At 37.0% G+C, this 25821-nt stretch overlaps 1 protein-coding gene across 11 annotated transcripts in view; it reads left to right on the forward strand.

The window, feature by feature from the left end:
- Positions 1-25821, forward strand: part of MEF2C (myocyte enhancer factor 2C) — a 124201-nt gene that overhangs the window by 90510 nt on the left and 7870 nt on the right. For 8 of the 11 annotated variants that reach the window (XM_057381779.1, XM_057381787.1, XM_057381790.1 and 5 more), the window contains 4 exons: positions 5418-5604; positions 6687-6734; positions 22976-23148; positions 25298-25427. In XM_057381779.1, coding sequence (XP_057237762.1) covers positions 5418-5604; positions 6687-6734; positions 22976-23148; positions 25298-25427 — 538 coding nt within the window. The remainder of the gene's footprint in view (positions 1-5417; positions 5605-6686; positions 6735-22975; positions 23149-25297; positions 25428-25821) is intronic. The other 3 variants (XM_057381784.1, XM_057381789.1, XM_057381785.1) reach the window with 1 other exon arrangement.

Here is a 25821-nt window from a genome sequence, read left to right on the forward strand (position 1 = left end):
GAAAAACTTTCATTCCTGTAATAGTGAGTTCTACCACTTTATCTCTGTAAGCTTTTGGGAAAACTTTCTTTTCTATAAAGCCAGAAAATTTATAAGATTTAGAAAGAACACAGTTAATCTGATCATGGTACATCAGTTTTGTTCTCCCAAAATTAATGGAATTTCCCTATRGTTGCTTTCATTAAATGCAATTTTTTTGCATCAAATATAGTTCTACTTCAGCAATTAATTAGTGATTTAGAGTATAACTTTCAGGGATGAGGTACAATGTATTAATCTTTTTGTGAAATTTGTATCAGATACAGAACTGCAAAACATTAGCATTTTTTCATGTAAGTCAGAGTAGCCCATCATGAATACTTCTCATGAAAAGCTCAGGTCTGTGTCCTCCATCAAGCTGCTTACAACAAAAGGAAGAAGCAGTACGTATTCTCCTGTAAAGCAACAGGAACTCCTTCTCTTGGCATAAGCCAAGATGTAACAGGCAAGTTAGCACTCACAATAGTACATAATGGAAATCTATAACTATCTGGTTTTGTACATGAATATTATATATTGCATACAATAATATCCTTAACTGAATAAGTTAGACTAAGTCAGCGAAGATATGTTCATTTACTTGTGGTTATTGAAGGTAGTAAAATAAATTGAGAAGAAAGCAAAATTAATCAAAAAGTCACCAAGCCAAGTCTCTAAATCACTACTTACAGAATATATAAACCAATGCATTGCCTGTGCTTGGTCTTGTAAGATAATTAAGCTGCTGCCAAATGAAAACAACACTAGCTCTTGCTCCTAATAGCTAAGCYAAATAATGTTTCCTCAGATAGTTTTCTGAAGATAAGTATTTATTTTGCTCTTACCCATCTGATAATAATTATATATTTATTTGTAATTTTCATAAGAGTGATGAAAGCAAAGGARACAGAAATAGCCCACTAGGAGGGAGTTGTAGGTATCTCTGTCTCTAAAGAAATGAAGGCCTGGTTTAATATGGGTGGGATAAAACAGTATTAAACACGGAATGTTTGGTCCATTAAGTTCTAAGGGTGTTGAGCGTACAACACTTTGTTTTGCATCACATATCACAGCTTGTGGAGTATGCATCTAACACAGTGTGTGCTGTACACTGGAAATATTGTTGCCGGTGAGCCATCTGCCCTCTTTGGCAGTGTCCAACAGGAAAAAGACAAAGGGAGGAGAAGAAAGGCAAAATAGGGCCAACTTTACACACATTAGAGTAAAGCTTTGTCTATGTCACAATTAGAAAAAAAAGCAAAGAAAACACTGAGGCAGCAGGAGGTGCACATATCTCTGAAGTCAATTCTTTGAACAGTCCCCAGCAGGCTCTTGACACATTTTAACACCAAATAACATTCTCCCAGACAATTTCTTAACTTTGTTTGGTTGTCAGTCCAGGCCAGGAACAATTCCCAATTTTCAGTCTATACATAGTTATGATTTTTTTGAGGTTGAGAAGCTTAATGGTATGGACATGGACTGCTCTGTGGCCTCAGTTTCTCCCAGGTTCCTATTAATATAGATATTACACAAGTGCTTCAGAAACTTTAATGTCTGTCAGGCCTCGATGAAATTGATATAACCCATATCTTACCAACAGGAATGACTAGAGAATTTGCAGGAGGTTGCAGTTCTTGGTGAGTGATGTGTAAGACTAATAAAGTCATACAAACACAGCAAACTGTAGCTAGACTCAGTGTTTAATACTGATGTTTATCCAGTCAGACTTCTCTAACTTTTGACTGTGGAGAAGAAGTAAAACCTATGGCATTTCAGATATAGTTGTGTCTTGATTTAGAGACAAGTTTAGAAGAACACTCTGGAATGACTGTTCTCTCTAAAAAAAAATGGGGTTCCAACAATCCCTTTCCGCCAATAAGGAATGAATTCCAGTGGGTGAAAATGAAAAAAACAAAAAAACAAAAAAACAAAAAGTATGTTGACCAAGTACCCACCCAACACGAGAAAAGGTAAAGAAATGCTAGATACGTCAGACCTTATACACACCCCCCTACTCCCCCCCACCAGAACAAAAGAACCCGAAATGCCAGAGAAAGAAAAGAAAAAAAAAAGCACAATGTCTGCCCCAAGGTGGGGGAGAAAAAGACCGGCTCCTGTCTCAGGGGAAAAAACCAAAAGGTTCATGCAGCAGCTCAGGCAAATAGATGGGTACCCGGTGACTCAATGGTGTTGGTCCCCTCTTCACAGCAGATGAAGTATGTGGGCATGGTGTGCTTTGTCTCACTGGCTCAGCTTTCTTTGAGACGTGGGGACGAGACAGCAGCCCCTTGCTTTTCCCACTGGTCCCGGCCGACCCCTCTCCCGCCAATCTCTGATCTCAGACCAAAACCAAACCCGTCCAGTCCATTTCACTTCAAAAATCACTGAAGGATTGCTGCTGCAGCCTCTCCAAGCCCAGGGAAAGGAATAAAACTTCTGCCTGGGCTAACAAAACAAAACAAAAAAAAAAAAAAAAAGAGCCAAGCTAACCAAGCAAAAACCCACACAGCAGCCCCGGCCTGGGAAGTGAGGCTCTGAAAAAGCTCCCCGAAGAGCCTAAGGCTCTCCCCTCCGCCGGACCCACCTTAAAGCAACCATTTCTGGGCATGGAGCAAGCAATTGAGGACCAGACTAATCACCAGAAAATCAGCCCAAGACAAGTATATATTGTGCTGAAAAGCAGCAAGCAAACTGTCCTTTCCTTCATAAAACTGCATAAGAAGTGCTTTCTAAATAGCTGTAAGTAGATCCAGACACTAGGTAAAATTACAACAATAAGACTATTAGTATAAAAATCAAACTAATAATTCAACCAGTTTAAAAATATTTTTTAAATGACAAAATGAAAGCTAAGTAGTTTCAGAAGACCAGGGAGATTGGGAACCCCAAGAGCAATCAAGACTGGAGCTCTTTTGTGCTGTACTAATGTAGAAAAAGAACAATCTGGCTCTTGAATAGTTTGCATTTTAAATGGAAGAAGGAGCATAGTGGTGAAACCAAGCAAGCTTGTTGAATTCTGGCAAGACCTTCAGTTCTGCATTTGTACCAGTGTTTTAGTTTAGATAACAGAAATTTGAATTAGAAAAGGTGTTAAGAAAATAGAGGTGATAATAGTCTCTACTCAGACTCAGAGATCAGAGTTCACAGATCTTGTGACACAGGTAAAGAAGACGTGCAAAGTGCTGTCCTGTGGGTGACAGTCAATGCCATATAGACTAGCACTCACAAAGGCAGGACCATGGGCTCAAAACCATCAGGTCTCCAAACCATCAGGGATCCATCACAGCCCTRGATATTGCAGTAACCAGAAAATCCATGTTGGCTTATTCATGTCTCACATCAGGCTGGAATTGGGGCTGAAACATGGGGGGTTAGTCATATGCTCCGGTGAATTCACTGAATAAAACTTTTTGAAAAGACAGGAACCAGCAGCAGCAGTCAAGAACTCCAGCAACAGTCATGTGCTTCTAACATGGGATTTAGGACCCTCTTGGGTCTTTCTGTGGCCAGAAGAAAGAATKACTTCAAAACATACTTCAAGATGATAAAAAGTTTCAGATTATGCTCTATTTGCAGATTATGCTATTTCTAAGGAACCTAGACCTCAATCATAAGGATGCAGATTACATGTAGACTCTTAGTAGTAGATGCAGATTACATTTARACTCTGTAGTACATCTGTAGATCAGATGTAGAATATGCAGATTCCCAAAACACCTCACCTTCCTTTCCCACCTCTACTTAAATCAATCAGCTCTATGAAAAATACAGCCCTTAAGGTGCACTTCAGCTTCTCAGTAAAGGGAAGTAAATTCCCACGTTTAGCCTCCAGGCCGGAGAGCAATGCCATCAAATCCATCCACTCAACTACTGTTGCTACGGCCATCTCTCACAACAAGCAGACCACAGACTATGTAGAGGGTATCAGAGCTAAATTATCACTTTGAAATAATTCCCATGGCATTTGTGCAATATATCTTAGCATCATACACTGAAAATCTTGCTCTATGTCTCAGTGGTTAGGCAAAATAGCTCCTCTATATTTAGGGAAGAAGTTTTCTGTCCCTAGAGWTGACCATGAAAGAAAAAAAAAGCCTTAAGAGATTACTGTAATTTGATGGATAATGCAGTGATACACAGGGCATAGCCAAGAGCTTCAGCCAGAAAAGAGACATAGGTGGTATAGGGTCAGGGTGCCTCAGTTGCCTGACAAGCAAGTGAGCTCTCCATGTATTCTAGGTTCTTGAAGACATACCTGTACCAGCTGCCAATCAAAAACTTTAAACCTGTGGTTTCTTCTCTTTGAATGTGTTACCAGGCTACTTTAAAGATTTTTTTTAAAGTGTTCAAGCTCTTGAAGCTTACAAGATTTCTAAATTGAAATTGAGGGCTACTTAGTTTGCATTCAGGTACTGAATATTTAAAATGCTGTCAGGTAATTCTGGAAAGTCTTTTCTGATCAAAAAAGCAAAAAATTAAGAATTATAAAAATGAGTTAATTAAATAGGGATTTCTAATGTAGTCATAACTTTTCTAGAAATTCAAGCTACTGCTATCCAAAAAAACCCCAACAAACAAACTCACAACCAACCAAGGAAACCTGAATTGAGCTTCCTAAGAGCATAATGAGATACTGCATCTCCTCATACCTTCTGTTAGTGTGGTATATTATTTGGTTCTTTTTTTTAAAAGCATTCTCACAAAGAGGAGATCTTGCCTAAAAGTATGAAAACAGTATATTGAAAAGGCATCACTAAACACCACCTCCCCCCTCTGTAAAACATAAAGACTGATGTGTATCCAAATTTCTTGTATTTGTTAGCTGCTCCTAAGTAGAACTAACAAGGTAGAAACCTGGGAAAAAAAGTGATATACTGTTTCGGTGTCTTTTACATGATTTGGGACAAGTTCTGGTTGCTAAAGCAACACAAGCTGAAATTAAAGCCTTCTGGTTTGCATTCTGCCCCTCTGTTTTTTTCACATGCTATGAAATCACCATTGTCTTGTACCTTGGATCTTGCAGTCATCTATGACACTAAAGTATTACAAGTGAAAAATTATGACTTCACATAATGAAAGAAATAGAAAATTCAGCTACATTAAGCAGAGGTTTGTTTTAAACAAGAATAAAATAAACTAAAAGAAAAAATATTTCCAGTTCTTACAAAGTAGTTGTGCAAGCTGCATTAAAGGAAGATAGAATCATGACTTAAAAAATCATATTTAAAAGCCTTGATTATCTTTTTGGAACTCTTAAGTCTTGGGGGAAAGGGGCAAACATAAATATTTTAAGCACAAACTACAAAATATTTAAACTAAACATAAAGTAACTGTACTTGAAGGCTGTTGTGCTTCTGTACTATTCTCATCTTTGTTTTCTTTTTTTGCTTGTACAGGCTGTTCCACCACCAAATTTTGAGATGCCAGTTTCTATCCCAGTGTCCAACCACAACAGTTTGGTATACAGTAACCCAGTCAGCTCACTGGGAAACCCCAACCTTTTGCCACTGGCTCATCCTTCTTTGCAAAGAAATAGCATGTCTCCTGGCGTGACACATCGGCCTCCAAGTGCAGGTAACACAGGTAGGCTCTGCTCAATACCATCCCTTCAAATGCTCTATTACCAGCTGCTTGCATGCCTTGGGTCACGATAAACTGTACTCCAAGAAACAAGAACCTATTTTTAACAGTCAACARTTTGGCCAAAATTGCTGTGTTGAAACATCAAAAGGAGACTAAAAAAGAAAAAAGTTCTAGAAAAAGCTGAATATTGACTATGATTGAAGGAAATTTGTGTACTCAATAAAGGATAAAAGGGAGACAACTTGTTTTTGATAAAAAGGCAGCTTAATTCATGCTCATTTTGCTATAGAGCTTAAGGGGGCAGGGGAGAAAATACAGCCAACACAAACAAATTGAAGCAAGTAAATCAGAATATTCATTACTTAAATAATCAGTCTATAGACTAAATGCAGAATTTATTTATATTGATCCATTCATAATTTCCTTGATGAGTTCATTTTAGTTGAGCCCTGTACTTTACAAGGACTTGTGCTTTGTTCTGGTGATGATGAAGGCTTATCTCTGAATAGGATAAGTGGGGATTAGGTTGTTTCAATCTGTCTGGCTACAGCACCATCAAGATCCTTAAGGACACCAGGTTCAAAGAATCATTTGAGGTTTCCAAGCACAAAGAGAAGTTTTAAAAAATCATAGTGTAAATATCTGTGAAAGATTGAGGAAATTAAAAGTGTGCAAAAACCTTCTGAGTTGTATTCTTTTACAGGAACCTTCAGTCTCTTCCTTACAATCCCTTGTTTTTTTGACTAGCATTCAACTAAAGATAGTTTTCAAATGAAGGACTACTATGCATAACTTTTAAACAGAATTTTTCATATGCTGTGGAAGTATGAAACTAAAATAATGAAATTATGGATACTTCATGTTTTGTGTGTCCTTGAAAGGCAAGTGTCTCATACAGGTAACATTAAACATGAATGTTTAAAAATTATTTTCTAATTGTGGGTCTAATTCCACTGCCTGTTGAAGTCACATGATAGAAGTAGTGGGTACTGCAGGCTGATTGAAGGTAGCGAAAATGTTTTGAATGTTTGAGTGCTGTAATTTACTGTGCTCATTCACAGTATTTCATTTCAATCCCCTAGGTGGCCTGATGGGTGGCGACCTCACAACTGGTGCAGGCACCAGTGCAGGTAAAGAGAAAAGAATTTATATTTATTTTTCCAAGTGAATAAAGGACTTATTTCAAAGGCAGAGTCCTAAAATAGCTCCATTTTGGAGGTGGGGTATTAAAAATTGATTAGTATCAGTTTAATTCCCTCATCTGGGTTGTGGAGAGTTAGTTGATATTTGTGCTTCTCTCATTAGTAGAAAAAGGCTTGTTTTCCAGCAGTGTCAAAAATCTTGCACCTTGACACATTCCACAGAAACAAATGTCTTGTTTCCATCACAGTAGCCTTTCCATAAAACTTCTGGGTACATTGCTTTGCCTTGTTCAAGGAAAACTTCTGGTGGAGCCTGTGTCAGAAACCCTGATCCTTTTTGAGTCATGGGAAGTTTTGCCATTGACTTTAGTGGAATTGGGGTTTCATTTTATGAATTTAAGCTTGAGTAAAGATTTCAATATTGAATTGCTCATTAGACTTCAATGTAGACTGTGTAGATTTTATTTCAAACTCCTGCTCAGCAAAATCTGTTAGCATTTATTTAAATAATCATTAATGAAGCTTAGTTTTAAGTATTTGCTTAAGTGCTTTGATATACAACAGGGAAAGTATTTTCAAGATACCCAGGMAGAGAATACAATTAGCCATTTAGTCCTGCTTCATTAGAGCTAATGAGAATTGTACTTGCTAACGTCTGTGTTATCAAAGCAATGTTGTCAGAATAGTCCCCTTTGCTCAGTAAACTCAGTGGTTTGTTACCAATATCAGCAATGTTGCATTATGAAAAATACAGATTTCAAAAGGCAATAGCAAAATTGCTTTTGCAGTTTGAAAAGTAAACACATATGTTCAAAGAAAACTGAGTAGTGAAACACAGTATTTTGCTGGGTTAACTGTTCTCAGAGAGAATTGTATGGAAAAATCATTGGAAGATCCATTTTGTGCACTGTAAATCAAGGCTGATACAAGTGGCAATTGCAGTATTGTCTCTTAAAATTACTTATATAGAAATTTTGGGTATAGTGGGATTTTTTTTTCTCCCTTGTCAATCCTCAGCCTGAATTAGGGATCTCCACTCCCCTTTTATCCTCACATGTAGAGGAGTTACAGATGTTTGTATGATGCATTTGTAATACAATTGGAGCTGCACATTGTTGTATCAGAAAGGTACTTCAAACACATGCTAAAAGCTCTGAGGGGTCATTATATATTAACTTAGAAGTAGGAAAGGCAGACCATAGAAACTTCACTATCAGTCTCATTTGTTCCCAAAAAAAAAAAAAAAAAAAAAAAAAAAAAAAAAAAAAAAAGCCTGACAGAAAAGTATAATTTTTTTCATTATCTCTTGTTAACCTGCAAAACAATAAAGAAAGAATTGTTCCTCAGTGTTCACATTTCATCTTACTTTTAAGCTTGAGTAGAACTTCAGGAACTGGCATGGGAGTTGATCCCCCTATTAAGGGGCTCCCTCTCCTGGCTCACTTAGAAATTTCATCACCTCGTTACTGGTATCCATTGCTTTAAATAAATGTTGAGAAGCAATTAGTGAAGCAGGCAGAGTTTTCTTTTAAAAAGGGCATACTAAAATTTAAATTCACCTGCAAGTGTGTTTCTCATAACAATTTTTGTGCTTAATAAAGCCTGTATATCACTACAGAGTTGAAAATTTATATTCTTTCTGATTTTTTTTTTTTCTTGGAAATATATTAAAAACATATATACGCGTAGGAAGACAGATGGTTTGATTATTTACTCACAAATTAAAGATTTGCATTAAGCTCTCAAGTAATGTAAGTTTGGAGTAGGCAATTGATTTGAGAGGCATATATATGAGGGACATTGCTAGGAATGCATCATAAATATTTAATCACAGGAATAGTCTTTGTTCTTTATTGAGCAATAAGAGCTTTAAACATCATTAAATAAGTGTTTTCTAAATCTCTTTAGTGCCAAACAGTGGGAAGAACTTGATAAAGGGCTAAAGGAAGATGGAAGGGTCACTATAAGGTTGACTCCTCTGTCTTAGTTACATCATTCCACAATGGCACTATTTTGGACAGTAGTCTTTCTTTAAGGTGCAGAAGAATAAACATCAAAAGTTCTCTTTGTTCATGATTGTTCACAAGAAACAAAGACGTCTGTGTTTTCTTCTATTTGGCATCTTAGAAGCTGGTAGCACAATCATGTTTGGTTCACATTTCTGGCCAAATTAGAACCTTCTAAATTTGCATTTTTCCACAGTGTCCAAAAATAGCATATATTCAAAATGGTATACTCCAAGAAGAAGTATCTAAACAGTTTCATTTCTGCCATTATATAATGAARCTACTTTTTGTTGCTAACATCAGACCTCAGTTGCTGCCCTCCTTCAACAAATTACATTAATATAAATTGCATTATAACTGCAATATCAGAAATGGAAAAATATTATTTAAGCCTGTGTTTTAAGAAGTATGTTATTTCATTGGCTTGGATTATTTCAAGTAATAATCCTGGAATCTTTGAAAATTTACCTTGGGAATAGAATAAATAGAATTTTAAAAGATGACTAATTCTTTATTATATTACACAACTATTTATCATCCRTGGTATTTTTAAGCTATACCAAGGTTATCTCAGATTTGTTAAATTTTTTCTTAGCCAAAGACTGATTGAATAGTTCCTATCATGATCATAGCAACTGTCAACAAAACTGGAATGAATTTCACATTTAGTGTCATTGCTAAATTATAAATACAGTAGTGTCTTTGCCACTATTGTCTCAAAACAGAGGCTTTTGATTGAAAGACAGAACAAGAACTTTTTGGACTCAAATAGTCATGCTCTAATTTCATTCTAGTTTACTCCATAACTAATATGAAGGCCAAGTGATATATTTGCCTGTTTACATAGTAGGCTATGTAAAGTTCTTTTAATTTTAAGAGACTATCATCTTTAACAAAACCACTTAGCAGTAACTTGAACTGAAATAAATAATGTCTGTGAATTTTTAGTACTGTAAATTATCTGAATTCAATTTTTATTCAGTAGCTTATTATATATGTTGAAAGTTTGATAGAAGATTCAAACTTACATTTTAAAAGTTTTAAAATAGAACAGTATTGGGGGCTTCTTTCTTTGCATCTGTACTTTGAACTTCCAATTTTCTAAGTGAATTCTGCATTTAGATTGAGTTCTGTTTTTCATTTTTATATGATTTTCAGAGCAAGATATATTGTATTTGGTAATTAAGTTTTCCTTTAAATTGACTGAGCCCATTTAAATCAACAGGATTTCTATAGACTTAAACTGACTATAAATAATAAAATCAAAGGAAATTTTCCGTATCAAGTTTTAAATCCAGGATGGGTATAATAAAATATACTTGTTTCAACTGCTTATTTCTGTAATTTTTTTTTCTCTATTTGATATCTGTACTGCCCCCATCTTGACATTAATATTAAACTAAAGGAAAAAGTTGCTCAAARGGTACAAAAGTACATTTGCTGTCAGAGAAACTAAGTGCTTACTCTCTTTTAATCTAATGTCTTCAAACTACCTTTAAACCTGTTCTTAAAAAGCACTAAAAACTGAAAAATCAGTATTGCATTTTGAAAAATTCAACTGAATTCCATATCTACCTATAAATCAGCAGCTAGTCAATTCCTTCTGGAAATTAGCCATAGGCCAACAATTGCCTTCTCATCTTCTGAAGGCTGAGTTTCTGAAGCGCCAGCCAGTATGATAAATTTTCTAGTGCTTACGTTCTCCTTTTTCTTTTCACAAAACGTGTACTGACCGAGGGTGAAGGTGTTAGATATTCTACTAGTATTTCTAGCCACATGGGAATATGTGTAATAGTAGCAGTTTTTAATTTAWATGCCCACAAGGGTAGAGGCAATCTGGATGGTATATCCTCAAAGAAGAGTGGTTTAGTAAAAAGATCTGCAATCTATCCAAATAGGCCAAACAACAGTACCAAAAATAAGCAAGGATTTCAAAGGCATCTACTGCATTAAAGACTTTCAGAACTATGAATAAAAATAAACAAACTCATTTTAATTTTTTTTTAAATAATTTAAAATGCTACATAATTTTTCTTCACTCTGCCCTGAAATCATGCTTGGTATAGTTAAGAGATGGTAATTCTTGGATTACAACTGTGGAATATGTTAAATAAACAAGTGAGCTTGGAAATATGTCTCTCAAATCACAGTTTGGGCAACCTGTCACTAAGAGAGTAACTGGGTTTGCCAAGGAGAGCATGGAAAGTTGCGGCACATTCCTTATTATTTGATGAGTGCAATAGCCTGCAGATTTTTGATGCAGAAAGTGGGCAAAATGCAGTACAGATGCACAGTAACCAATAGTTCCTGTCCAAGGAATCATATGGCACAAAAGAAAGGACACTCAATTGTTCATAACAGTGCCAAAAGCAAACAATAAGAATTCATAAATTGGCAGGTTTACTTAAAACCATGGCGGGGGATAAGAAATGAAAAACATTACAGCTCTGTTTTTCTCTTTTTCCACTTGTATTATGCCTTTAAGTGTTTCTCTTCCAAGGTTTTCTCCATACAAGATATATCTATATTTATAGACAGGTAGATATATACATACATACATACATACATAGATTAATAGAGATAGATATAAAAGGAGAGAGAGAGAGAGTGAATGAGAGAGAGACTTATTTCTCTTCACTGTTCAAGGGAAGTACCTACAGGTAGGAGATTTCATTAAAGCAGGGAGAACTAGAACTTGTTTGAAAGGTTTAAAACATAGTATGTAGGAAATAGTCTATCTACTGAATTTTTTATCAATGTAGGCAGTCAATACGTGCCTTTCCAACTCTAATTCCATGTAACAACATGTGAAAGTCACATTAGTGAAATTTCAAGAATAAGTCTGAAAGGATAGATGCTGCTGTCCATATAAAAAATTTTCAAATCTTGCATTGGGTATGTTATTCAAAGGCTAGATGTGTGTATCTTCAGCTGATTTCTGCAACCTCTTACCAAAGAAGAGATCCACACAAGCCTATTCTCATAGGCATCAATGCAAATCTGTAAAATTTTGGCCTTTATTAGGTTTCCACCAGTGGAGTAAGTGTTGACTTAGTAATTTATTTAGTTATTCTCTGTCTCTTCATCTCTCTAATCAAGTGTCTCAATATTTGTATTTATAAAAAGACATCTTGAAAGGATTGAAATGGAGAAAGCCATAAGTTCACTTGTAATGAACAATTAAGTGAGTCATATCAACTGGTTCTTTTTGAGTGGGATTTTAAAGGCAGGCATGATTGACTTCCTTTATTACAAGAAGCTTCAAATGTTCCTCAAGACTAATTTCAGTTCTTCAGATAAAATCCGTTTCCTAGTGAAGTCTGGGGGAATTTTATGCTTTCTTTTAATGAGACAGGGATTTCTTTTTTTTTTTTTTTCTGTCTGGGCATTCTTGCTCACTAAGGCACTAAGGTGTCTTCTATTGCACACTGTAATACATATTCGTGTTCAAATTCAGATAATGGAATAAAGCATTGCAAATTAGCAAATGACTGAATTTCAGGCCTGTCCTGAGTCCTGAAAGGGATAGCTGATATATCTTGGATCTGGAATGCAGCAATTACTTTGCTGTGAGAAAGAAAACAAGAAATGCTTTTAACSTCTTGAAAGTGTGACTGCTGCCATACATGGAAGTTCCTGACAGTACTAACATAACCCCTGCCCTTTAACTTCTAATGTGATCCACCAATTAAGATATTGAATCCATAAGTTCCATTGTTTTCCAAATCTCTTACAAGCTGATTTTTCATGTGCCAACAGCTAGAGCAGTTTCCTAGTAATAGAAGCCAAAGGAGATAGGGATGGGTTAGTTACTGACCTTTTCTTTGCATTTGCTCAGATTTCAACCAAAAAAACTAGTACCATGTATGCGCTTTACTTTACTCTTGCCTGCATATCTGTTTTAATACCTTGGTAAGTTAAAAATGTATTTTGTTTTGTTTAATATGTATAGTCTTGARTCTTCCCTGGCATTGAATTTTAGATTTTACATGCCGAGGAAGGTGGGAACCTTCCTTGGAATAAAGAATATCCCCGTTCCCTCCCAATTATTACAACATAGAAATCAAACTACTTTCTGGCATAAATATGGGAAAATGAGTAACAGTTCTTTACTAATATGTATAAGAAGGCAAACAAACAACGACAGCAACATCAAACAAAGCCATAAACCCAAAGCCAGCCCCCTCCGGGCTGTCCCCTGCCCTCCCCTGTGGTGCAGTTCCGCTCACAGCCGGCAGGGGCGCTGGTGGCTCCCGGCCGGGAGGGTGCTGTGATCCCCCCGCTCCGGCAGGGGGCGCTGCGCGGTTCATCSGCGTCCCTCCCTCACGCGGTGATGGCGGGCGGGTTGGATGAAGGTGSAGCTGCTGCGGGAGCCTCAGAGCGGTGGCTGGGGTGGCAGGGGCTGGCTCGCTGGGGGTAGAGAGCAAGAGGTGGCAGAAACTSCGCAGCTGTGGCAGGAGCCGTCGTGTGKCCCAGCAGGCGAGAATGTGGGGTTACGATGTAGTGAAAAACCTGAGCAATGGCATGGGAAAAACGGCGGGGACTGAGMAGCAGTGGCCCGGCTCCCAGACGGGGAGAGGCTCCCTCAGTGTGAGAGGGGCTCTGGGTCCCGGGTGTGGGAGAGTGTGGGAGGGGCTCTGGGTCCGGGCTWTCCCTTGTGGTGTCCGAGTAGATAGTGAGAGTCCATCCTGGTGAGGCGGACTGTTAAATCTCTGTTCAGTGGCCGCCCTTAGGACCAAAGCCTCACTCGGGGTAGGAGAAGAAAGGTAGGAGATCGAACTCGGCAATGGCTCTGGATTCTTCCCACAGTGACCGCAGCCTGTTTCCCCTCCGAATGCCAGAGAGCAAGAGAGAGCTAGCAGCTGCCCCACACACCTTCCCTGCTCTGCCTCTGCTCTAAGCCCAATTGCCCAATTCTTACAGTATCTCTCTTCTCCAAGAGAAACCCTTAGATATGAAAAGTGCAGCCAGGTGTCTTCCTCCCCTGAGCTTGGCAACTTCTGTCTCAGTCTTAAGTACCTGGTTGTTAACTAGTCCTTAACAACAAAATGAGGGGAAATTCCCTAAGAAAATCAAAAGGAAAAAACRTAACCTCCAACAAGTTATAGATTTAGGAAAAGAAAAAAATGTTAACAATTATCTCTAAAATTTTGTCGAGGAAGGAGGAAGGTATATTTTTAAACAAGGTGTTCTGTTTTCAATTGGAATTATTCTTGTCTTGAAATAATTTTCATTGAAAAGACAGTTTCCTCATAATGATGATTGATTTCAAACCACCCAAAAAGGAAATTTTTTGTCATCAGCAAATAATTTGTTTGAAGCAGATGATTGACAAAGCAGTCATGGCTCACATTGAAAGAGGGTAGATTTATATTTAGGCACCAGGAGGGAATTACTGATAAAGTATTGTGACACTCTGATCCAAGCTGTGGAGAGAAGCTATGGATGCCCCATCCCTAGAAGTACTCAAGACTACCTTGGATAGGGTTTTGAGTAACTCCTAGTGAAAAGTGTCCCTGCCCATAGCAGGGGTTTGGAAATGGGTATCTGAGCTTCTTTTCAACCCAAACCATTCAGTGATTCTGTGGCATGATTTGTCAAAAGTGTCTTGCTAGCAGTCAAAAGAGATGCATCATCTCTTCTTCCCAGGTGTTGTGGGTCGACCCTGGCTGGATGCCAGGTACCCACTAGGTCTCCCTATCACTCCCTTTCCCTCTGGGACGGGAGGGAGTAAGAGGGCGAAAAGCCAGCAGGGTGAGATAAAGTAGTTTTATTATAGCAAAGATACAAATATAAGCAAAGACTTGGGCGTGCAAAAGCTAAAGGGAAAAAARGAAAGAAATCAATCTCTGCTTCCCATTAGCAGTGTTGTTCGGGCACTTCGTGGGAAGCAGGGCTTCAGCACRCRTAGTGGTTGCTCCGGAAGGCAAACATTGAAAACTCATGAATGCCCCCCGCTTCTTTCACTCTCTCCTCGCTTATATATCTGAACTGATGTCATATGGTATGGAATATCCCTTTGGTTGTTTTGGGTCAGCTGGCCTAGTCATGTCCCCTCCCAGGATCTTACACACGCCCATCCCTTTGAGGGGGAAGGAATGTCAGAGGGACAGCGCTGCTTGGCAATAGCCAAAACACTGCTCTGTTATCAGCTCCCATCCAGCCACTGATGCAAAGCACAGCACTGGAAGGGCTTGAGCTTTACCTCAGACCCAATACACCAGGGATGTATTTTGCTCCTATATATCTTCAGAAAGTAGTATAACTTTCAGCAATATAGCTTTCTCTCTGATGTAAGTCACCTTCTGAGGGTTTTTTTTCTCAATTATTGCAATGCTGAAACAACCCATATTTAAAAAAATACATATACTGTTTATTTTTTGCATAAACAGGGCTGGAAAGGAGCATCTTTTCAGCTGGTGCGTTTAAAACAGCACAGTTAAGTCCTGAAAACATATATAGGGTAGGTGATTATCTCAGACCTCAGGTGAAGACCACATATGAATTGTTCATGTGTTAAGAGATCAGGGCTTATAATCAGATGCTAGTAACAAGATTTTTGGAAAAGCTGTGATGTGATCTAAGTTTCAGATAACCACCCTCAATGCTTGGCATTGACCTCTCCTACTAGACTGCACCTTGGTGAGGAAGACTGGTGCATTCCTAGTTCAGAACGTAGACTGACGTTTACAAATGTCAAGTGTGAATGAGGAGGGGGCACTACACAAGTGCCAGCTCCTCATGGTAGCAGGTACACCACCAGTGGTAAGGCAGGAGTGCTGTTTTACCATGGTAAGATGCTCTGATCCCTGACATTTTCTTTGGACCTTACAGAATTGTGACGCAAGATCACATTCCTGTTGCTCATTGTGCAGTGCCCAGATGCTTAAACTACAGACATGTAATATTTATAAAGTGTAAAACTGATGACTGCTGTGTAATTGATTTTTTCCTCAATAATTGCAACTTAGTTACTGTGCTGATTAGCAGAAGCTTCAAGCAAAACAAGATAATGGGAAATATATGGATTCTGAGATGAGCATAGCTATTGATAAATGTGTTAGAACAAAATAGTGAAGATGGAAATAAATTAATCAATACAAGCAGAAGATATCAGAAAGTTAGTATTTCTGCCTGAAAGCTGTGTGATCTGAGATTCCTGAAATGAGATGCACATTACACATTAAAGAATTGAGAAAGCAGATGCTATGACTAGATATTATGTTATAAACATACCAGCAATAGTGATTATTGTACAAGATTTAAAAAAAAAAAAACCAGCACAAACAGTACCTGGACTTGGATCATTTGTTGCTCTGTTTCTTTGCTGAAATTAAATTAAAAAAAAAAAAAAAAAAAAGAGAGAGAGAGAGGAATGAGGATGATCATGTTTGAATAAAAAAGCACATTCCCCTTTCTCTCTGTGTACAGTTTGCCACAGACCCTCATTGCCTATGATATACACCCCTATTCCAAAGGTTGAAAGGAGGGAGTCTGTGTGTTGAAATGTCTGCCTGCCACTTGGGAAGACTTTCTGCAATGAGAATTGTTTTGAAGAGTTTCTCACAACTGCTTGTGTGGGAAGCCACAGTCAGGTGGCTAATTCAAGACAGTCAGGTGCCACCTTTACATTTATTTTATTAAGATGTGAATTCTTAAAGTGGGAGAAAACATTGCAAGAACGAATTTTGAAATATTTGAATACAGCTCTTATAGTAATAAAACAAAACCAGAGGGTTGGTGATCAGGTTAGCTTACCATGCACTTGACTCAGCAGTGAAGTGCTTGCATGAGGTATGATGCAGAGGTCAGGTTTCTGTTCTCATGGTCTTTCATCCTACATCTAAATAAGCTCATCTGTTTCTCTAACTGTAAAATCATCTCAGATTTCTTGCCTCCTATATTCATGGCTTGCCCTTAGATTTTCACAAATTTATTTTACAATATGTTTCACATTGTCAAGTGACCAAAGAGCCACTTCTTTACYTTGAACCTCTGCCTGAAAAGCATCATCATAATCCAGAAGAAAATCTGAGCCTAATTGCTGCATTATGGGATAAATGTGTCCTTTTGCAGCAATAGTTATGTGCACCAGCAAGTACTCTGCACACAATAGGTTGTAGGGATATTCCAGTTTTTGTATGTACAAGTCCATGGATTAGTAGTAACTCTGACTATCTCATCCCTGTAAGCAGTTCAGTAACGTAGCTGGCAGTACTAATATGAAGAGCTGATGAGGTGAAATGAGTTTTAATTGCTACATGAGGAATATGCACTGGAGAAGCAGCTGGAAGCCTGAAACAGCCCAGGCTTTGCAGCCAAGACCCATCCCACCACCCCAGCCAAGGAGCAGGGCCTATGAGAGTACAGGACACACCCAGATGCCAGGGCAGACCCAGACAAAGGCATCAGCGCAGGGACTGATTCAAAACAAAACTGAATGATTGCACAGAACACAGAATAAGCCAAGCTGGAAGGGACYCACAAGGATCCTCCAACTCCTAKCCCTGTAAGTCATGGAGCAGAGTAGTAATTTTCTTCATAATATGCTACAAATATGAGCAGATAATATGGTTTTCCTTGGAAAATTTGAGGAGACCATTTACCTGTGCTGCAATGAAAGCACTGGAGATTTTTCTGCTTTCCAAAATGAGAACTCACCCAGAGTAATTAAAAAGGATGCAGCGTGTGACCTTTAGCTTTGTGCAGTCCCAATACAGGTGGTATGTACATGTAAAGTGCCTACAGTATTGGGTGTCTTTTACTGGTTCCCAAATATAATTTCCCACACAGAACAACTGTAGTGCCATCAGACCTCTTTTCATCACTTTAAACTTAAACAGCAAGTTCCCATTGACAATTGCGTGGCAAAAATGGGTGAGTTAGAGAGAGATGGTTTAGTCTTCTATTGCTGTAGAAATCTCTGCCATTTATTTATGTTATTTCTAATTGGTTAGCTCTAAACAACTTTGTTAGTTGTTGAGATAGTTTTCTCCTCATTCGCCTTCCATTTGTCCCAATGTCTTTGCATTCTCTGACCTATCATCCTGTTTCATCCCAAAAAAATAAAAGCGGCTGATACTTTCACAGAATGTTTGAGAATTCTTCCACAAAAAGTCATTCGGTTTTTTACACCACATCTGTCTGAGTTTGCTCCCCATAATTCAGTAAAGAAGGTCCATTAGTTCAGTATAGTGGGAATGGGCAAATATTTTAATATGATGATATTTTGATAATATGATGATATATTTAATATGCTTTCTTCCTGGATGGCGAAAGCAGCGGACTGCTTTTCTTCTTCCATTTGCAGTTAGTGAAGGTTGTATGCTGTGAAATGTGACAAGTATGTGACATATGAGTAAGAACTTTCAATTACCTCTTTTTAAGATTATTTTTAGGTGAACACCAGTACAGCTTCCTAGCATTAGGTTTTTTTTTTATTATTGGTATCTCTTTATTTTAGGTTTTAGGTTTAGGTTTTACCAAAGCCTGTTCCAATAGTGTGTATGCATTTGAAAAGRAAAAAGACACATAAGATGTAAGAGAGAAAAGGAAACCTTTCATTACCTCTTAATTACTACAAAGAAAAGTTAACCTTCCTCCAGAAAATGAGAGAATAAACTGAGCAAAGAGTGAAAAACTGGGTGCAAATTTAGCACATTTTCTTTTGATTCTTTCATTTATATGCATATATTTTGAAGTGGAATTAATTTGTGAAATAGTTTGCTCTCATGTTTATATGCATTAATTCTATATTTAACATTCATTTTAAGAGGCTTGGTGATCAGTCAAAATGTCATATATATGGGATATGCATTCAATATAACCAAGTAAGGAGCAGAAATCCTCCACCAAGTCAAATGTAGATATGCATTTTGGAAGAAATCTGAAAATTTTCTCAAGAGCATCCACTTAATGGAAACTTGAAATAAAAGTTAGTTTTTATTAAAACTCCTTCAAGGATTTGAAAGTTCATTTCCTATCAAAATTAATCCCAGGTTCCTAAGGTTCTTGTAAAATCTCAACCTAGAGGGTCAGTGAAAAGCACTGGAGTAAACAAAAGACAGATCAAATAAAAGGACATATAAATTGGTGTTTTGTTCCTCATTATTTCACTCTGGTTCTTCAGACTACTGTAGAGGATTTTTCATCCAGTATATCTTTATATCTTTGAAATCAAAAGAAGAAGAAGAAAAATAAAAACAAGACCACATTAAAAAAGAGGGGGGACCACACACACACAAAAAAGGAGGTACGTRACAGTTTCAAAAGTTCAAGAAATCAAAACAATGAAATTTTCAAAATTTTCAAGACACTTAAAGACTTTGAATTATGAAAATTATGTTCAGGAATGTCGAGAAATAAGGAAAAAAATATTTTCTCGTTTGTGTTACCTTAACATGCAGAAGGTTACTTGGCTTAAATGCTCAGTACAGAATTACTGAGAATATTAAGAATTACAGCCACTTTAGAACCCCTTTAATAACAATGACCAAGACTCCTTAAAAGGCACAGGTCTTACTTATGGGGGATGAGAGGGAAGAAGTAAACTTTGCTCTCTGTTATGTCCGAAGTAAACCTGTGCCCTTCTGGTATCCTTAAATTCTAAAAATATGGAAGTGACCATTTAAGATAGTATTACATGAATTTGTAACACAGTTAAACTTGTAGTTTTCCATGAGTAAATGGAATTTTTTTATATATTAACTTACCAGTTAAATACCTACCAGTGCACACATATAACTTCTCCAAGTTTTTTAATAAATTATATTACAGGGATTAATTAGGCAGTTTTTGCTTAGACATAATTTATTCTAAAGTCAGTGGCACTTGTACCTAAGTCCAAAATGTAGGAACATGCCCTGTAGGAACATGCCATRTAGGAACATGGGGAGTGTTCTGTACTTTGTGTTCTGCCATTAGTCCAAATACAAAGTCTAGAACTGCACTTCATTACACATGCTGCTCCACTAGCTTTGGCTGAAAACAAGCTCTTTTCTGCATAAAATATTTTTACTCTTACATGTCAGGATAACAAACAATACCAGGAAAAGTATTTTTTCAGAAAACTTGTTAAATTAAAGTCCTGTAAATTGACAAATTCTGACATACACCTTTTAAAACTTGTGTATCCACTGTTTTTATTTTCATTATTCATTACAGAATATATTYGTAATGTTTAAAAATGTTCTGTTTCATCAAAAACATGGCTTTTAACAAAAATGTAAAGCCAACTTGTGCTAAAATCCATCTGGTTTTCATTTCCTTATGATCTATAATCAAGAAATCCATTCATATATGACATATAATTTTTGTGCTTTCAAGTGGATAGTTCTGCATACGGGCACATCTAAATTGATAATTGTCCAGGCAGAGTGTAATATTAAAGTATAGCATGTAGGAAGGTTTAATTTGTACATTAGAAGTCTTACATATTTTTTTTTTGCTCTGAATGTAAATGAGGCCATTCTCTTTGGTGGATTTATCTGAAGATGGGACAGCTGCCTCTGAGCAGGCCACAGCCCTCTTGAGTTAAAAGGATACAGTTTAAAGAACTGGTTTAAATGCAGATTCTTCTTAACTGTAAACCACATGCATGTATTCATCATTGATTTCCAAATGATGGGTTTCTGTAYCATTGGTTTAAGGTCCACAGTCTTACATTCCTGAATCCTCATTATACCAAAAGAATAACAATTTGGTGACTGAAAAGAGGAACTGTTATTATATGGCTCCAAAATTCTAGCTGGCATAATATGCCATGAACAGCAGAAATCTGCTGGCAAAGAAAAGRTTGTAGTAGTTCTTAAAAACAATTTGATGTTTTTAAAATATAAATTTAAAAAATCTAATCGCTTTCCAAAATATTTTACTTAGTAAAGGTCAGATGAAAGTTTTTGAAGAATACAGTTTTGTACAGAAACATTCTTTCCCCTAATGTTTAATAGTAAACTCTATTAAGTAAATCTTACTCAGCAAATGGGAGTTCTTTCTTGTAAGGTGCTTTATTCCCATAAAATCACAACTAGAAACAAACATACAGAATATAGTACATTCTGTTTTGTTATATATCTTAGGTTCTATGTTGAACAGGAAAACAAAAACCTCTACTGCTTCACTTTCATTGTTGCTCTTTGAACAAATCCTTGTCAAACAATAGATTCCTCAGGCAGTTTTATATCCTGTGTGTAAAATCTCTCTTGCATGAAACTGACACCAGAGTAACCCTTCTTTTGTTTTAGCTTCTTCTGTTGATCGCTTCACACATTGGTTTTCAGTATTCAGTTTGTAAAAGATGTGGTTTTTTAAAAGGCAGTGTGGTTTCTGGCAGAAAAAAAAATTGTTGTATATTCAAAATGTCCCTTCTAATTTCACCACCTGTAGTAACACACAGCATTAATTAGAGCATAATAAATAGCTAGTCGACATTGCAAGCAATTGCTCTTTGTGGAAAAAAAGCCTAATGACATAAAATGGAACATTTTTGATAGCATTCTGCTGAGTTTTCTTGGTAAGTTCTAAAATGTGTTTCATTAACTCATTTTGTCTTACTAACTGGATTATATCATTAAGGAAATAAATAAGAAGATTAACCATGAAGAATATTTTAGTGCAAAATCTCCGGTCTCCATTTAATAAAAAATGTTGGAACTGATCTGCGTGCCCTTAAGTTTTCATCTTTTTTGCAAAGGCTTGGGAAATCATGATAATAAAATGTATGAGAAAAAAACAAGCCAGGCCAGACTGGTTATTAAAGGTACCTGAGAAATAAAGAATTCAAGCATTTTGATAATTTTCTTGTGCCCTAATCCTAGTGTTCACAGTTCAGGGTCTTCCAGAGCCTGAAGTGGTGTTTTTGTATTTAATAGCCTTTGAGAGATCTTGTTTCCATGAATTTGCTGATCTGATAAATACAATTAGCTGATGTGCTTGATGATTAGAAACCTGAAAATCTTAGTCATGCTTGGACACACTTCATCATCCTAACCAGAAGAGCAAGTCACTGTCATGTACTGTCATTTTTATGCCCACCTCATAGACATCAAATTTAGTTCCATAATGCCCTTATGTTCTTAGGTCTGTAAACTCCATTTCATATCTGTGGGAAAAAAAAAATTAGATACTTCACCAACTTTGGGACTATAAAGGAAATTTGAAGGTTTTTGGACCCAGAGGTCTCTGCCACACTCACTAGCTCATCTTCTCACACAAATTCTAGGCTGTGCTGCAGCTTGTGAACAAAGGTTGAACACAGAACAGAAAGTCTTCCCTAGCATTTGTTTCTTTGGTATTTACCTGTGAAGATTTTCTCTCTCTGTACTAATTTTCATGCTATTCCCTCTCTATGACTGGGCACTTTCTGTATCTCTCTTGAGACTCTGTAGACAGAATTTTAAAATTACTAAAGTAATTTCAAGATGACTAAAAAGTCATCTTTTTCTCTTTGTATGTGTAAGAGGTGAAATCAGGTGGATGAAATAGGAAGGTCTCACTTTTGGTGGAATGACAGGTCAGTAACCTTATGAACATATAGCTGTCAATGCGATGCATTAAGAAAAGAATACCCATTTCTCTAAAAGGAAAAAGAAGCATTTTCTTTTCAGAATTGTTCTTGGGACTGCAGAAGAGAGATGCAGATGAAAGATATGGTGGTGTTTTCCAAATAAGGTTATGATCTTGCTCCCATTGACTTGCGTGTTGACAGAACCTGGTCCAAAAAGTGTAGTGAAATAGAGCCAAAAGCATTTATGAATCCTCCTAGTCCTCCCCTGCATTTTGTGGAAATTATAGCCTTTCGGCGCTCATCTTTTGTTTAAAAGCAAAACAAAATCATGACCTGCAAAGGGCTGAATCAGGAAAGGCACAATCTTCTGTAGTTGTCCAGAAAAATCTTTTATGCTCTTATATATTATCTGACTTCCCTGATTCTCTGGTAAGGCAAAYGTCAGATGTTGGCTGCTACAAGGGTGCTATATACCACAGTACTGTAAACAARGTTGTATCATCGAGTTAATTTCAGCACATCACCTGATGTCAGCAACTGTGAGAGAAAGCATTGGAATACTTGTTCCAAATACRGCACATTGTATTTTCCTATAAAGATGCATGACATAGATATTTACTACAAGTTTTTTATTTCACAGTTTTAGAGAGGCCTAAAATATACAGTGGGCTTTAGCAAACTTCTCTCTTTTTTTTTTTCTCTATTTTTTACCTTAACAGGAAATGGCTATGGCAACCCCCGCAACTCACCAGGTCTGCTGGTCTCACCTGGCAACTTGAACAAGAATATGCAAGCAAAATCTCCGCCTCCAATGAATTTGGGAATGAACAACCGTAAACCAGACCTTCGTGTGCTTATTCCACCTGGCAGCAAGAATACCATGCCATCAGTGGTAATGCATTTTCAGAGCTCTTCTTTTTATCTCCTTCAGATAAGAGTTACTTAGGAATTTCAAGGCTGTCTCAGGCAACTAAATTCTTGATTGTTTGGTTTTTCTGACTACGGCTTGTCATAGAGCTGAGGATGTAGGCTGAGCCTATTTGATTGCTTTTTGAACTCTTTACTTCCCCTTTTTTGTTGAGTTACAAAACAGGAACTGTGTCCTGCACAGTCTAACTTCTGCAGTCTCTTTCCTAGTAGCTGAATGAGTCTTTCTGAAATTTGTTATAAAGGCTGAATTTAATCCTGAGTAGTCCTAACCTAATATGTTTTTTCTTAAATATTTAGCACAGACTGTTAGCAGATTACATATTAACAGTAATAAATTCATTTGAACCCTATCACTGTGACCTCCAAATTTTGGAATATTAGGAGGTGGTAAATAGACAGAACAAGAGAAAAAATAGCATGAAATTTCTGTCTCCTGCCAGGACTAGTGAAATTTAGGCAATATAATATGCTAGAAAGTTGAATGGGGAAGGCATTTGTCCATGTCTTGTAGTTCCTTTCCAAAAGTCCTTTAGTATTTCCAAGTAAATCACTTRTGAGTGATTGAGCATTAAAAGTGAACTAAATTTGAAATTATTTTAATGTAAGTGACACAATATTCCAKTTTGTAATAAGCATTGTTGAAACAACTTCCAAGTTGGCTACTTCAGATTGATGAAAAGAAATTAATCATCAAACTAAATTATGTGGTGCTGCCTCCTAAGTGAAAAAGTGACAAACAGTCCTACAGGGCAATACTCAAAGTTGACCAAGATAGTGACAAGCTATCTGCATCAAATGGTTTATTCTAAGCCCCTTAAAACTCATATTTTCAAAGGGACTCTGTGAGAGGTCAGTTGTAGCAAGACACTCTGCAACCAATGGGGCTTTGGAAAAAATAATGAATTCTTAGAGAAAGTCTTGTGCTGAAAACTGGATAGGTTGCTCGTACAATTGGGACAAACATTCCATTAGAAGGACAAATAACAGATCTATGGTGTGCTACTTTTTTCAAGCTATGCTCAGGMGTTTAATTTGCTGCCTCTATGAGATGAAACTATTCTCTAGGCTAAAAACCTGCATCCTGGTAAATATTTATATTCACTAATTTTTAACACTCCTTTCCTATGCAATCAGTCTGAGGATGTTGATCTGCTTCTGGTAAGTGGTAATGATGTTCATTCTAATAACAAGGAAAAGAAAACCATTTTTCATGATGGAGGTGAAATGGTGGTTCAAATAAAAKAGAAAACACTACAATAATAACTACGTTGTAAACAAAAAGGTCATAGCATTTTTCTAAATATAGCAATAGAAGGCCAGATGTAATTGTTGCACATGTTCAAATTATGTATACTAAAATCAATCTTTCTTTTTGGTTGCGCTTTGAGAGCATATAAACTTCTGTTGTTGAAGATGGTTCAGCCTTATGACTTTTTGGTGGTTCTCTGGTCATTTTATCCTGCCACTCACATGATTAGAGTTCCCTAGTATAATTTTTACAGTGGAATGTCTAGTGCCCTGGAGTTAAAGATAAGTGTATAGCTGCTAACAGTCTAACAGCCTTAAAGTTTGTTGGTTTTTTTTTTTTTTATTGAACAAAAATGAAGTAGTCCGAGCACCATCTCCTGGTAAGAGTTCAGTGTTCAGCAGTCTGAGGGTTCTCCTCACTTTCAAATTACAGCAGACCTGGGTTTGGGTTTTTTGTTTTTTTTTGCCTTTTTGTTTTGTTTTACTTTGTGGATTTATTGTTGTTTGTGGTTGGGTTTTTTTCTGTGTGAGTGAAAAGGAAAACAATGGGAATAAACAATGGGAATAAACRTATTTCATTAGTTTTTCACATAATCTGTTCTTCTACCCACAATAAAAGCTATCTTACTAGTTCAGTTACCTAGGAGATACTGATGTAATGAGTTACTATGGTGACAACTTGTCTCTTGAAAGCTTGTAAATGATAGGGTTGGCAGAGTTCATCAAAGCCACATGTTAAATTATTAATTTCTAGAAATTTGTAACAGCGTGTATTTCTCATGCACAAAATATTCCCAGAAAGAAAATACACTCAACTGACTTAAAACTGGTCAATAATATGTTTATTTTACTTACTTTAAAAGAATCAAAGGATAAATAACTCCCAGTCTGCTCAGTCATTGGCTACTCCAGTGGTTTCTGTAGCAACTCCTACTCTACCTGGGCAAGGGATGGGAGGATACCCATCAGCCATCTCAACAACATATGGTACTGGTAAGTATGAGTGCAGGATGGAAAGGATGGGGAAGGGAGCAAGGTGCTCACAAGTTTATATCTCAGTATTAATGAATTAGCCAATGTTCTTTGGGGGAAACTGAAAAATTCATCACTGTTGTGCCTTTGCACTACATTTGCTTATTTAGTACCTGCCACCAACTTCAGACATACCTATTTTAAAGTTAGCTGTCTTGTTTGAAAGAAAACTTACTTGRTAGCTTCTTTTCACTAGTTTTAATTTAAAAAATGAAACATAGAAGACAGTTCTTCATTGTCCTTGGGGATAATTTCATGCAGTTGAGTGTACCATCCTAAAGCAATGAGAGTAGTGGGAATAAGCAGCTTCACTGTCTCCACACCAGAGTTGACTATCAACCCTACCTGGGAGGGC

Source organism: Malurus melanocephalus, unplaced genomic scaffold (assembly GCF_030028575.1).
Source record: "Malurus melanocephalus ecotype Western Australia unplaced genomic scaffold, MMel_1.1 scaffold_528, whole genome shotgun sequence".
Lineage (NCBI taxonomy): Eukaryota > Metazoa > Chordata > Aves > Passeriformes > Maluridae > Malurus > Malurus melanocephalus.